Genomic DNA, 14454 nt, shown 5'->3' with positions numbered 1-14454 from the left:
ATTAGTGACGCAACTTTCGTTTTTTTTCAGATTCATTGGTTATTAAGATATTTAATATCTTCTCCCCTTAAGATTTAAATAAAATTATAAATTAAATTTGCCGTTTTTAGAAGATAAATAATCACAAAACGTTAAAGCTTAAGACTATCGTAGTTTTACAGTACAGTATATCTTTAAAGTTTTTACATTTTTTTCAACAAGTGTTTAAAATGAACGACAAGAAGAATCCACTGATGCGAATTCAGGATCTTGATATAGGTCTATGTATTTTTTTTTTTTTTTTTTTTTTTTTTTCAGATTTCATTGGAAGTTCATAATTCATAATGTTATCTACAGAACCACATATTGTGACCATCGCGAAAATAAATAGACTATTTTAAGTGTTAAGATATGCGATAAGAAAAATAATATCCTTAATAAAAAGAAATTCATTATAACAAGAACTACCCGGGGGAAAAATAATTCACGCAACCAAACTATAGTAAATCAGTCAGTCACATTGAAATAATTATCACAAATAAAACGAAATCTAAACCGTGTTGATAACGGTAGAGCGGAAGAAATTTTCTAGTAAATTTAATCTTCGGAGATCTGAAACACCGCTACACTAATCAAGCTGTTCTTATTTTCATAAATAGTGACGCAACTTTCGTTTTTGTGTCAACTGAACGTACCCGATTATATCTCGATTCTTATCAAACGCACTCTGTATTATAGTGAAGATCCCTGTGTAACAATTTCTTACGACAATCTGTTTCGAGTCTTGAGTGAGGAAGGAGGTAGCGTACTCCAGTCGCTGATACTATGCAGGGTATTACAGACGCATACAGGGCTGCAAGGAGAGCTTTCGCCAAATGGGCCACTGGCTGGGCCATGGAAGATCAAATTTCACCAGTTCAGGTATAATTTCATTAAGATCCTTCTTTTACATTATATAGAAAAAAATGTGTAATTTTAAAGCAGAAACCTAAATGTCATTTTTTCTGCTACTTTCGCAACCGTAAGCTACTAATTTCGAACACCGGAAGTGTGTGAAAGTATGTAGGATATTTTATTTATGAATTATTAGTGGATTACCATGAATGTGTTTACCTCTTACTATATAATGAGAAAATGTTACGGTTTTCCTCTTCCATACAATTTTGTTGGACAATGTATTTACTCAGTTGATTAGAATAAAATATCTGTATAACAATATACAGTATTCTATTGGAAGCGTGTAATTTTAAAATATATACTCATAAATTTTTTACATAGTATAAATTCGGTTCTTGTTAATTATTAACTTTACCGATACAGTGCTTGGCTTTTGTCATGGAAATAATAATTGAACAAGTATTTAATATTTATTTATTTAACCTGGTAGAGATAAGACAGGAACAGAGATTAAGTGTGTTTGAGAATAAGGTTCTTAGGAAAATATTTGGGGCTAAGAGGGCTGAAGTTACAGGAGAATGGAGAAAGTTACACAACGCAGAGCTGCACGCATTGTATACTTCACCTGACATAATTAGGAACATAAAATCCAGACGTTTGAGGTGAGCAGGACATGTAGCACGTATGGGCGAATCCAGAAATGCATATAGTGTGTTAGTTGGGAGGCCGGAGGGGAAAAGACCTTTGGGGAGGCCGAGACGTAGATGGGAAGATAATATTAAAATGGATTTGAGGGAGGTGGGATATGATGGTAGAGACTGGATTAATCTTGCTCAGAATAGGGACAAATGGCGGGCTTTTGTGAGGGCGGCAAAGAACCTGCGGGTTCCTTAAAAGCCAGTAAGTAAGGTAGAGATAAGGCCGTCAGGCCTTCTCTGCCCTTCTACCAGGGGATTACAACTATAATATGAAGAATAAAATTACAATTAACATTAAATTTACAATTACAATTACAATAAAAATTAAAGTACGACAAGATTACCTGATTAATGAAAGCTAGACATTTTATCATAGAAGTTAAGAACAAAAAATATTTTTGTATTTACTGAATTAGAAATTAAACCTACAATGACAAGATTCTATAGTGATGAAATTACCATATAATGAGATATTTTGTGATAGATTAAGAGAACTATTTACAAGAAACCATGTCTGAACGAGTCTTAATTACTGACCAAGTGCCTAGTAAGTTTTCGTTTGAATTCAATTTTATTTCGACAGTCCCTGACGTTAGCAGATAGCGAATTCCAGAGTCTTGGCAGGGCTATTGTGAAAGAGGATGAGTGTGAGGAGGTGCGATGGGATGGTATTGTTAGTATTGTTTCATGGCGAGAGCGTGTGTTCAGATTGTGGTGGGAAGAAAGGTAAGTGAAGCGAGACGACAGTACGAAGAAATAGAAGAGGTCAGGATTTCGAAGAGAAGGAGAAGTGAATGTAAATTTCTTTTCTTATCTAGTTTAAGCCAACCTATTGTTTCCAGGGATGGGGTAATATGATCATATTTACGAACATTGCTTACAAAACGTACACACAAATTATGAGCACGTTGAAGTTTCGTCGTGAACGACTCAATAAATATTGGTGCATTTTGACGTTATGAACGGTCAGTGTCGGTAAATAACAGTTTTGTAGTTTTACTTGATTATTTAACGACGCTGTATCAACTACTGGATTATTTAACGTTGATGGAATTGGTGATAGATTCGCCATAGCTTACCTTACGGTTGGGGAAAACCTCGGAAAAGGCGTAACGAGGTAATTAGCCCAAGCGGAAATCGAACTCGCGCTCGAGCGCAACTCCGGATCACTTGGCAAACGCGCTACCGTCTGAGCTACACCGGTGGCTCCAGTTGTGTTTTTAATTGCGGCAAATATTATACAATATCTGAAAGCAAGTTGAGAAAGTGTGGTTGGAAGGTTTTAGGGCGAACATAATTTAAACTAACACAAGGATAGTCTGGAAGAAAATCACATAGGAAAAAGTAGAGAAAAAGTGGATTTGCGGTTTCGCTAAAGTAGATAATTGCGCGATTCTTGTTTTGTTATTTCTGCATTTTGGCAATTAGCTTCCTTATATTTCTCATGATGAAAGTTTGGGAAAATTGGGTTTAGGATAGAATGCTGATGTCGTCATAATTCCGATCATAACTATAGTCGGACCACCGGATCTGTGCCCCCATAAAATATGCGAACTGAACTCTAATTTCTTCTCAGCCTCGGTAATTCATTTCTCTCCCTGCATTCCTCTCTCTCCCCCTTTCTGTCCCCCACTACTCACAATGTTGGCCTTCTTGCGGGACAGTTGACAATATTTGCACTTGCAGTCCAGTGTTGTCAACTCAACATGAATATTGTAGCACGGAGTGGCGAAAGGAATATTATTAAGTACGTAATAGCATTTTGCGATGAAGAGAAACAAACAGGTCAATATCTGTTTCCTATAAATCAGGCAACGAAAAGAGCAACTGATATCACAGGTGAGGCTTATTTTATTTCAATTGATTATGTATTAAAATTATTTACTTAACTAATACTAATAATATAACATTTTATGTAATTCATATAGACAGGTCAGAACTCCTAATAAAGAAAATCAGGAGAGAGGGAATCTGTGCAAGAGATGAAAAGCTAGAATCACCAGGGCAGAACAGACCAAGGGAACTTTTAATTATTGTAGATGATATGAACCGATGTATTTTAAGAGGAAAGATACAAGAATTTTATGCCGTTCAGAAAGAAGTTTCAACATTGAATAACTTACTGAAATTAATAATTTCCAAGGTTGGAGAGAAAACTATGGAAAGTGATTCGAGACATGGGATTTAGGTTTAAAAAATGTAGAAATACAAGATGTATTTTGATTGAAAGAAATAATATTGTAGCATGGAGGACCAGTTATTAATTACACCGTTTGATGGAAGTTTGGCAACATCCCTATTCGGCAAGGTTCGTGGCCTGCTGTTTAACGTGGTGGGAGGAAAGGGTGAAATGGAGTGAGTACAGGCGTTAACTTTCCCAAGAACGACGACAGCGCTGAAGGGGCACAGATCCGATGGTCCGACAATAACATTGTAAAAGTAATTGTTAGGGACCGTGCTTTGTCCTACGAAGCTACAAGACTAAGTACGGTATTGCTGGAGTTTTTAAGTGGACGATACGCGTGCATCTAACAAACGCGACTTGCTTGATCAAGTTGGGCAAAACTAACAAAAACTTTAAAAATTTAAATTTACAGTTTCTTAGTAGGATCTCAATAGAAGTGAATTTTCAGGTCATATTCGAATTGTTGCAAAACTTCTTGTTTGAACCTTGCTTTCAGGATCCTCCAGACAGTAACGAAGTAATTCGCGTACTACAGGCGTTGGGATATTACGTACGCCACGTAGATATATCGTCTACACAAGATATCGCACCAATTAGAGCCGAGGATGATGGGGAGCACAATAGCGGATGCAGAATTGTTGTGTCCTGCATCACATCGGGCTTGAGAACCGTGATGGAGGCACCAGTGGTCAAATGCACGTGCCCCGACTTCAAACAGGAATCAGCAGAAAACAGCGTGAGTGTCCAGTCATATTTTAAATACTAATCAAGTAGTCATTCTATGGATTTGTTAAAAACTCAATCCCAATAATGAAAGTTAAATAATTTCTGAAAGGCTTGAGAAAGGAAAGACATTCTTGATGTTTGGTTCTTTCCGCTCAGATGATTTTCACTTCTTTAATAAGAAACATTTTGTAAACTTAACCTAAGAGTGATTAGGCAGTGTATGGAGAGCTGTTCTCGGATTCTGCAAGTCAGTTGAACAGTTTATGCTAGGTAATAAACAAATGTATATGTACACCAGCACACTGCCTAATCATAGATATAAAATAATCTCGAGAACTATTTAAGTTATGAGTAGGGAACGGAATTTGGAGCAGTAAAAGCTAGTATTGGCATCTACACAGTCATTTGTTTACAACCCTTTATACCAAGTCCTCCCCTCCATGACATACTCGCAGATCTCTGCACGTTAACAACAGGTGAACGGGACAGTTGTCGCATAAGAATGTCAACGTGCAGGTTTGCAGTTCAGAGTAGTGAAGTGCAGGTACAATGCCGAAAGTGAAACCAACTAACAATACAAAATTGAAAGACTAGCCTACATTTGTAAAAACTCCAGATCGAGTATAAAAATTCAGGAAACAATTCCCTAAATTGTCGCTTCCCCCATGTCCAGTTCTTAAGAGCTGGGGGTCATGGTTAGAAGCCTGCAATTATTACGCACATCACCTCCAATCTGTGAAGAAAGTGGTCCATTCTTTCGATCCCGATGACTCGGCTGCGATTCAAATACGCCAGGAACTGCTAAATGGTAGAACAATCGAAAAGAAGTCGTGAATATTAAGTGAAATTGTCTATATTTACCGGATGCCATTATTCGATTAGATAAGTCAGGAGTAGAACTAGTTGAGGAAATAAATATTATGAGGACTATTGTAAATAAACTGAGTGCAGTAGAAGGTGAAGTAGGAAAACGTGTTGGTGAAAAAATGAAGAGTTTTGATTAAAAATGATGGGTACAGTATTCTTAGTCGGATTTCAGATGTACCGTACTAACAAAGACTTGTCCCAATGACGTTATTCAATATGTGGATTTAATTGACGTATCTTGTTTCAAGTCCTCTCCAATTGTCTCTGAAGATGTTAAAAATTTCCTTCCTTGCAACAGAGCAAAGTTGTATTTTGAAAATTTTAAAATGATGTTTACAATTTATTATAACAAGGCACAGCAGGAATAATTGTTTCATCAACTTGAAAATGCCATTTCGTTTGCTTCTACATTTTGTTCAACACTTAATTATACTGTATTAGGCTATGTTGTAAACATTGTAGTATATTGAATATATTGTAAATACTGTAATATACGTTATATACACATTATCATATTTTATGATATTGTAAATAAAGGTTTTAATTTAACAATTTCCTGACAGAAAAACATACATAATATTCAGAGGCGAGTTCCATACAGAAGACAACTGTCTATCAGCCATCAATGTTTCCACTGACACGCGAGGACGAAGAAATTGATTTTTAATTATGTATATTTGTAATGTTTTTTATTGGCGTCTTGTGCGTTGTCAAGAAAAACACATGTAGTTCAAAGTGAAATGCAGATTATGTATGTAGGCCACTATATTTCATTAAACTATAACAATTGTTTATTCTGAAATACGTTTACAGCACATTGCGTGTAAGTTTGTATGAAGTGGACTGTACTCGTCCATGCTCTGTGACGCAGCTCGCTTGAGTCACTGAGCTACAAATATCTATACTACGTTTCACCATTCGTTATTATACTCCAAATCCCTTTCCCTGGTTATGAGATTGAAACCTTTTGATTTTTTATTCGTTTTAATCAAATAACAAATAAATTTGTCGTTTATTTCTGTGCCAGTAGTAGATTCAAATTCTAACACTATGCAAAAGCCGAAAGTAAAACGCATTATACAATCCCGCAGGGAGTATTTCGAAATAATTTGCCCATTAACTGTTTCTTCATCGGAAACGAAAGAGTCATAAACCTTCATTGAAAAAGCAGCACAGAACAAGTTTACTTTTAGTACTAATAACGTTTAGTCTTAATTCAATGAAAATTCCTGTATAACTGCCATCAATAAATTTAGCGGCTGTTTTTACGTTGGGAGAGACATCTAGCGTTGGTCATTAGAAAATCTATGACGTGTTGTTTCAAGTAATAATGGTTCATACTAGAGTGGGTTGTTATATATAACAAAGCAATATTACCTTTATTCTAGTCATAAAAATTATTATTATTATTATTATTATTATTATTACTATTATTATTTCTTTCACGGGCGACTCGTAATTGCAGACATACAGAGCTTTGAAATTGTGTCCATTTTTGATAAATTGGAATTTGTCTTAATTATATTTTACATAGACCTGTATCGAAAATTTAACAACATTAAGACGCCGAAATTTTATTTTACAGAACAGAACTCCAATTCAAATTGCGATCGAACCTGTGAACGAAAAAATCTCTCTTCTGCTGCGAGATGTGGTTTCATACTTGGCCGACTGTAATCTAGCAGAAGGATTAGAATCCTTAAGCATTACTTCCTTGGCTAGTAATTCGGCAGAACACTCTGGTCAAGAAGGTACAATTAAGAAATCCACATCACTAGATGCATTTCCAACCTCCAGCAGCAAGATAAACCAACAGCCAATATTGGAAGCAAAGAATGTAAGTTTGTATAAAATAACTACTTAGTTTACGTAACATGTATATAGATTTATTATTTCATTATTTATATATTTGTCAAATATTGAGCTCCCAGAGGCCGTTAATACTTTCAAAATTATTCTAACCTCTTGTTCTCACATAAGAAAATCATATTATGAGTGCATAACGCTATTATTTGAATAATTTGTCACTATTTTACATCAATTTAGGCTTTTAATTATCATTTACATTGCTATACATAATTAAGCTACTAAGCTGTTAATGAAAAGCTCAGGCGTAAAGCATGGTAACTGACATCGTGGTCAAAAACAAGATGTGTAGCGTATAATATGGTATCTTACATTCTCCGTCTAATGCAGTAGTTATTTTTCTAAAGTCTCAACAGATGGCAGAAGTATACAGATTTTATTTTTCTGGTAACTATACAAATTTTGCTTGTATAAATGTTCATCTACCTAATAATTTCAAAACACTAAAATCCCTCAATTTATTCCTAATATTTTCCTTAATTATTGTTTAGTATGCTACAAAATTTAACGGCCTCCTATAATAAAGCTAAGGGTGAAATTCAGTTTGCACTTGCTAGATCAATCCGAACCCTTAAGGTACAAGCACAGTCTACTATAGGCCTATACAGTCACGAAGCTTGAGTTTTGAGGGTGCTAGAAACAATAGACTGTGACGGTTCTATTTTGCATTGGCTGTAATGAGGCAATATTAGCGATCCTAGAGGTGAGCAGCTATCTAAGGTTTGCATATTTACTACGTATTGAGCTTCGCGACTGTATGTACTAGACTGTGGTACAAGGGACTGCTTAGACTTGCTTGTTTATTTTATAAGTCGGCTTAAGCAAGATACATGCGTATATAATGTTTAATGAATATAATTTTATTATATTACTTGTTAGACTTCCTTCTTTATTTCATAGGTAGAAGTTACTGTAAGCAAGACATAACATGCAATATATACGTTAATACTTAATGAACTAATTTTGTTATATTAGAATACTATGTTTTAAACCTATAATTGAAGTTTTTCCTGATATTTATATCTATTGTCAGGCAGCACATCTCACTTGACGATGTGTGTCAGAGGAAGAGCAATTTGAGGACCGTTTTTGCAAAACTTGCTAACTGCAAAATTAGCAAAACTGAGATTTTGATGGATTCGTTAACATAAGGCTGGCTTCTACACGATGTTCAAGGCGTCTTAGTAAAATTCGGTTATTTCCCTTCATTGTAGTGTGTCAAAGTGTGATCAGTTTTTTCAAAACTGACTTTCTGCTATAAATGAGAGATACAGCAAAACTTGCTTACTATAGTGTTGTCTCGCTTGTAAAATTTAGTTTTTTTTTTTTTTCAGTTGGCAAGTTTTGCAAAAACGGTCCTCAATTGAGGACTTAGCTTTCTAAATATGCTAAGTGCCGGAATAAACTTTTCGAGATACCGTATTAATGAAAAACACACTTCGAAATTCATGTTGAGATATCTACAACACCGTCTTTTGGCGCATGAATGTGTCACCTATAATTGAGCTACGACAAAGACAATTTAGTACGATATTCCCATGGATTGAATAAAATGAATTTGAAAAATTGTCAGGCACTTATTACATTTAGAATGTTAGAATCAGAAGTCTGATTAGTGCAATATTATGTATCTGATCAGCGATGTATGCAATGGAGGGCGAAAGGAACTGTCCACCGTGCCCCATTATACCCTGGCTTAGTTGTTTCATTGGTGATGTCTTATTGGAATCACTTATGAGGTTCAAATAATGTCTTCGGACAGTTGACTAAATAACTGTTTTATTGGTGGCATAATTCAAGATTTCACGAAATTGTTTTTCACTTCGAAAGTAGTCTAATGAATGTCTCTAGAAACAATTTCCGGTTATATGCCGCCACAATTGAATCGGTGAGTGGAAAAGTGGTAACATTCCAAAATCATGCTTTCGAGATAATAAAAGAAAACTGTTTTGTGACTTTATTTTTAATTTAATCGAAAACTTATAATGGGTCACATTTACTACTAGTTACAAGTATCTCAGCCTTTATATTTGTTTGTTAATATATAAATTGGTTTTTTAGATTTGATTGTTTAAAGTTTGGGAATGTTACTCTTTTTCCAGTCAAATGGAATATTGTTAAAATGAAGAGAAATATTTTGAACAACATTAGTAAGTTTTCTTTATAGCGTAACTGTCGAAGAAAGTGTACAAATACTTTTTTTTCCACTGTGGAAAAAGAAACAATCATAAAAACGGTGTTACAATGTTGTTTTTTGGTCTCGACTAATACACCTTTGTAGGTTACAAACTCTTCTCCCCTACTCCTAAATATTTTCTCCATTTCTTTTGTATGTGTATTCTTGTTCACCTTTCGTTTCTTTCTTATTGGCTCATTATCTTTCTCTTCTAACATTATTGTTTTTTTACTCAGAGGCACTAACTTCAAAAACTGTTTTTCAAATCTTACAGAGAGAATACCGATGATCAAACAGTTCACACCTGTGGAGTAACGGCTAGCGCGTCTGGCCGGAAAACCAGGTGGCCCGGGTTCGATTCCCGGTTGGGACGAGTTACCTGGTTGAGGTTTTTTCCGGGGTTTTCCCCCAACCCAATATGAGCAAATGCTGGGTAACTTTTGGTGTTGGATCCCGGACTCATTTCACCGGCATTATTACCTTCATCTCATTCAGACGCTAAATAACCTGGATGTTGATAAAGCGTCCTAAATAACCTATTAAAAAAAAAGAATGATCAAGCATAACTTGCAACACCTGTAATAACAAAGCACTAAAACAGTTAAGAAACTAAACGATTATTACAGTGCTTGTCAGCGCTCCAAGCATACCGTATGAAAACTAACACAATAGTGCTCCACTATTGAGTGGAATAATATTAATATGCGTTACAAGAGCGGTATATTGAAGTTTTCATGTTCGAGGAAAAGTTTGAAAAAGCGAAACGTAGTTGAGCTTTTTTAATTTCCGAGAATTGAAAGAAAACATACCGCTCGTGTATCGTACATTATTTTGTGCGAAGATCGTTTATTACATACCTGAAAGAGGAATTTCTAATTAGTTGCAATGAAATCTCCATCTTGGTTTCTGTTCAATGACGGCAATTTTGGAAAACAAAAATATCTATCTTCAACATTGTTGCTTTAAAATGTTTTGTGTTTACTATACTCCAGCAGGCCGTGATATACGTCTGTCTTTTTTTCCCCCAGTCTATAAATGCGAACTTAAAACAAACGGCTTCCTTAATGTTACATGCATCACGAAATGCAGTAACTTTAGTGGAGTTGTAGAGTTTACTTAATTTTTGCAAATATTTAAAAACGATAATTAACAGTGCAATTTAGGTGAGATTGCAGTGGTAAGTTTCCAATTTATAATTATTACTATATTGAACGTCTCTAAAAATAATATGTTAAAAGCCTAAAGCAGTAAAATGAATATGTCACTTAAGCGGTAAGAAGAGGGAAATTGTTATGTGTGTTAGGTTGGGAATACTGAATGTGGAATTTTAGACTTGCCGCGGGTTGGTTTTGTGCGGAAACCAAGCAAATACGCACGATCTCGCATAAAAGTAACATTCCTGGAATGTTACCGTTCTTCTACTCAACTGCAAAACACGGGTCATGCCATTGGCATTAGGATGATAGGAATATAACTCTTTGTCTGCTCAATAGGTAGGACTATGATGTATGAACAATTTTGCTGTCTCAATTTATTTTAGAATTTTTTTGGAATGTTGCCCCTTTTCCACTCACCGATTCAATTGGCCCTATAGCAATATGTTAAATAAACTTTAATTTGCAGGGATTTTCCTCTTGTCCAACATCTCCGATGCCCAAGGATTCCTCGCGCTGCAAAGCAGAACAAAGTTCTGCCGTGGGGATGTTGAAAGCAGAAGTGTCTCCACCGTTAAATAGATCTCTCAATGATGAAATCATAGAGGACAAGCTCCAGAATGCGATTATGAACCTCCAAGAAGTTTTGATTCTGAACCGCAATAGGAGAAGTGCGAAGAGTTCTCCAGCAAAAGTTTCTACATTACCTCATAGCAGCAGGTTCAAGATGCCAAAAGCGCCTCCCGTTAGAAAGCTGGACATGCCGACAACGTCTACTGCCAGTACTTCTGCTGGTTCTCACTCGAAGCGGGATGTGTTAGGAGCGAGACCTAGGACACCTCATCCTTCTACGCATGTTCAACGTCCAGAACTGAAAACTCCACCTAAGAGAGCGGTGAATCCTCGTGCCCTGTATGGATCATCCGCTGACTTGCAAGCGAGAAAGAGATTTCTTCAAAAGAAAACCTCCATGAAGTAATATTTTGATGCATCGTTTCTTATTGATATAAAAATATTTAGTTTTTTTTATTAAATCCCTATATTCTAAGAAAGTTATGAAATTAAGGGATGAAATGGGTGAAATTTCTAATTTCTACATTTTTAAGCTAGAAACAGTTTTTGTATATCTTACCCTTTCACTGGTAGTAATGCCCAAAAGTTTCATTCAAGTTTGGTAGTTTTTAAATTAGTATTATTTGAAGAAAAAGGGCTGTATTTCACAAAATTTCTGGCCTAAAAATTGTACAGTATCTTTGACATGCATATTATCTAACAGCAGAATGAATTTCAAATAATCTTATTCAAATGCTATGGCACAACAAATTTCATGATAAGAATTTGAAATATTTAGGGAGAGTGTTGTACCTTGAATCACTTTCCACATTTTATTTTATTTTTTTTATTTTTGGGAATGAAATTTTTTTAATGAAGAAATGCTTGAAATAATTATTATTGAAGACTTCTTTAAAACTTTCTACAAGTGTTTTTCTGTTCTATAGATCCATTAAGGATGAAAAAAATTAAGGGATATGTAAAGTGTTCCATGGTACAAGAAGTTATTATTATTTGAAGAAAAGGGGCTGTATTTCACAAAATTTTTGGCCTAAAAATTGTACAGTATTTTGACATGCATATTATCTAACAGCAGAATGAATTGCAAATAATCTTATTCAAATACTATAGGCCTAGCCTACAACAAATTTCATGATAAGAATTTGAAATATTTAGGGAGAGCGTTGTACCTTGAATCACTCTTCACATTTTATTTTATGTTTTATTTTTGGAAATGAAATTTTTTAAATGAAAAAAATGCTTGAAATAATTATTGAAGATTCCTTTACAACTTTCTAAAAGTATTTTTCTGTTTTATAGATCCATTAATAATGAAAAAATGAAGGGATATGTAAAGTGTTCCATGGTACAACAAATTATTATTATTTGAAGAAAAGGGGCTGTATTTCATAAATCTTTGGCCTAAAAAAATTGTACAGTGTCTTTGACATGCATATTATCTAACAGCAGAATGAATTTCAAATAATCTTATTCAAATACTATAGCCTACAACAAATTTCATGATAAGAATTTGAAATATTCAGGGAGAATGTTCTATCTTTAATCACTTTTCAAATTTTATTTTATTTTATTTTTTTGGAAATGAAATTTTTTAAATGAAAAAAATGCTTGAAATAATTATTGAAGATTCCTTTACAACTTTCTAAAAGTATTTTCCTGTTTTATAGATCCATTAAGGATGAAAAAAATGAAGGGATATGTAAAGTGTCCCATGGTACAACAGGTTCGCGTACCTTGGATCATACTGTCTCGTATCTTGAAACATTGGAACAAAGGGAATATAGGTGAGAATATAGTTGTAAAAACTAACAAAAATTTAAAAAATGTATTCCCATCATTTGCAGGCTTCTCTGATTAAGATTTTAATTTCTGGAGGAACCATAACTGCTTCAACAGCTTTCTTCGAGGTATCCGGTCCTCATAACTCCAGACTTAGTTCGTGGTATGACCTTAAAATAAAATTAAAACAAAAACCGATATCATGTACCTTGGAATATGTTCCTTGGTACAATATCTTTTGTGATCCAAGGTACAAGAGAGTGGACGTTTAAACAAATATGGGTGCCTAAACTAGAAATCATGGAAATTATCATAAGTATTTACTCATCAGATGATAGAGAACACACTGTTTTTTATTGATAGTTACAAATACAATTCGGTTTCGTGTTAGAAAACATACAGTAGTGAACGAATTATTGTTTCCTCCACAGAACTCACACTTTGTAATAAATCAAATCGGAATTACAACCAGAACTACCTAGCGGCTTTCTCTAGAATCTAACTCAGTTTGAGTGGGCTACGTAGCAGCAAAAATAAGAAAAAAATGATTCAAGGTACACTATGCTCAAGGTACAACAATCTCTCTAATGTTCTGAAAAAATATCGTTAACAAAACACACAGTAATAATTTCAACTTTTTATCATGAAATTTGTTGGAGGCTATACTAGTTGAATAAGAGTAAATGCAATAAATGTACATGTGCAAAAATGACTTCAAAATGTAAATTTGTCGCCAGGAAAACCTTTTACAATTCTGAAATATAATACATAGCAGGATTGTGTTGATAAAATTTGGCCAACATATAAATGAAATATCACTATACATTTTGCAGAAAAAAAGATGTTGTTTTTGTGGAAGAGTGACCAAAATTTCGCCCATCTCATCCCTTCAAAACATTTACTTCATATTCGGAATTAACATTTACAAATATGCATTCATCTCATTAAAATAAATATTTCGCCTTAATTTCGAATGGAAGTTAACAAATAAATATCTTACATTTTAATTATGATTTACGTGTTTTTATCTCCAAAGTTCCATTATATCAGAACAATATGGAAGACAAATTAATTTAATTAATCTTTATTAGAAAGAAGTTAAGGCTTATCTGTTGTATATAAAATTAAAGAAGCAAAAATTGAAATTATCCTATGAAATTGAATTTCACATTAGAGAAACTAAGTTTGTAAATACATTGTTAGTCTTGTTTTAACTAACATCGCAAGGATTCGGACACCTAAATCAAACAAATGATGTAATAATCTATGGAAAAAGCAATGGATACATTGTAAATAATATTTTATTCTAGTAACTGTATATGAGAATAGGAGTTGCATATATCTTTCGATGCTAATTACATTCGGATTTGCAAAGTTTCTTAAAAACTGAGAATCTCCATGAATGAATATCTCTTCGTATTGTAGTAGTAGTGATGAACATTACGTAGCCTATACTGAAAAATTATTTGATTACAAATGTGTTGTAGGAATTTTTTTTCTGTTATGGAATATCTATAAATTAAATTTTGTTCTTTAAGAGAGAGACTCTGTTAA

General features: G+C 34.1%; 1 protein-coding gene across 1 annotated transcript; it reads left to right on the top strand.

The window, feature by feature from the left end:
• Window positions 1-751: 751 nt before the first annotated feature.
• On the top strand, window positions 752-12297 carry LOC138703056 (uncharacterized). The gene is made up of 4 exons (XM_069830596.1): window positions 752-900; window positions 4256-4495; window positions 6938-7189; window positions 11018-12297. Exons 1-4 carry the CDS (start codon window positions 805-807, stop codon window positions 11525-11527), a joined length of 1098 nt encoding a protein of 365 aa, XP_069686697.1. The 5' UTR covers window positions 752-804; the 3' UTR covers window positions 11528-12297.
• The last annotated feature ends 2157 nt before the right edge of the window (window positions 12298-14454 follow it).

This window comes from Periplaneta americana, chromosome 7 (assembly GCF_040183065.1).
Source record: "Periplaneta americana isolate PAMFEO1 chromosome 7, P.americana_PAMFEO1_priV1, whole genome shotgun sequence".
NCBI lineage: Eukaryota > Metazoa > Arthropoda > Insecta > Blattodea > Blattidae > Periplaneta > Periplaneta americana.
This window is presented reverse-complemented; position numbering and strand designations above follow the sequence as displayed.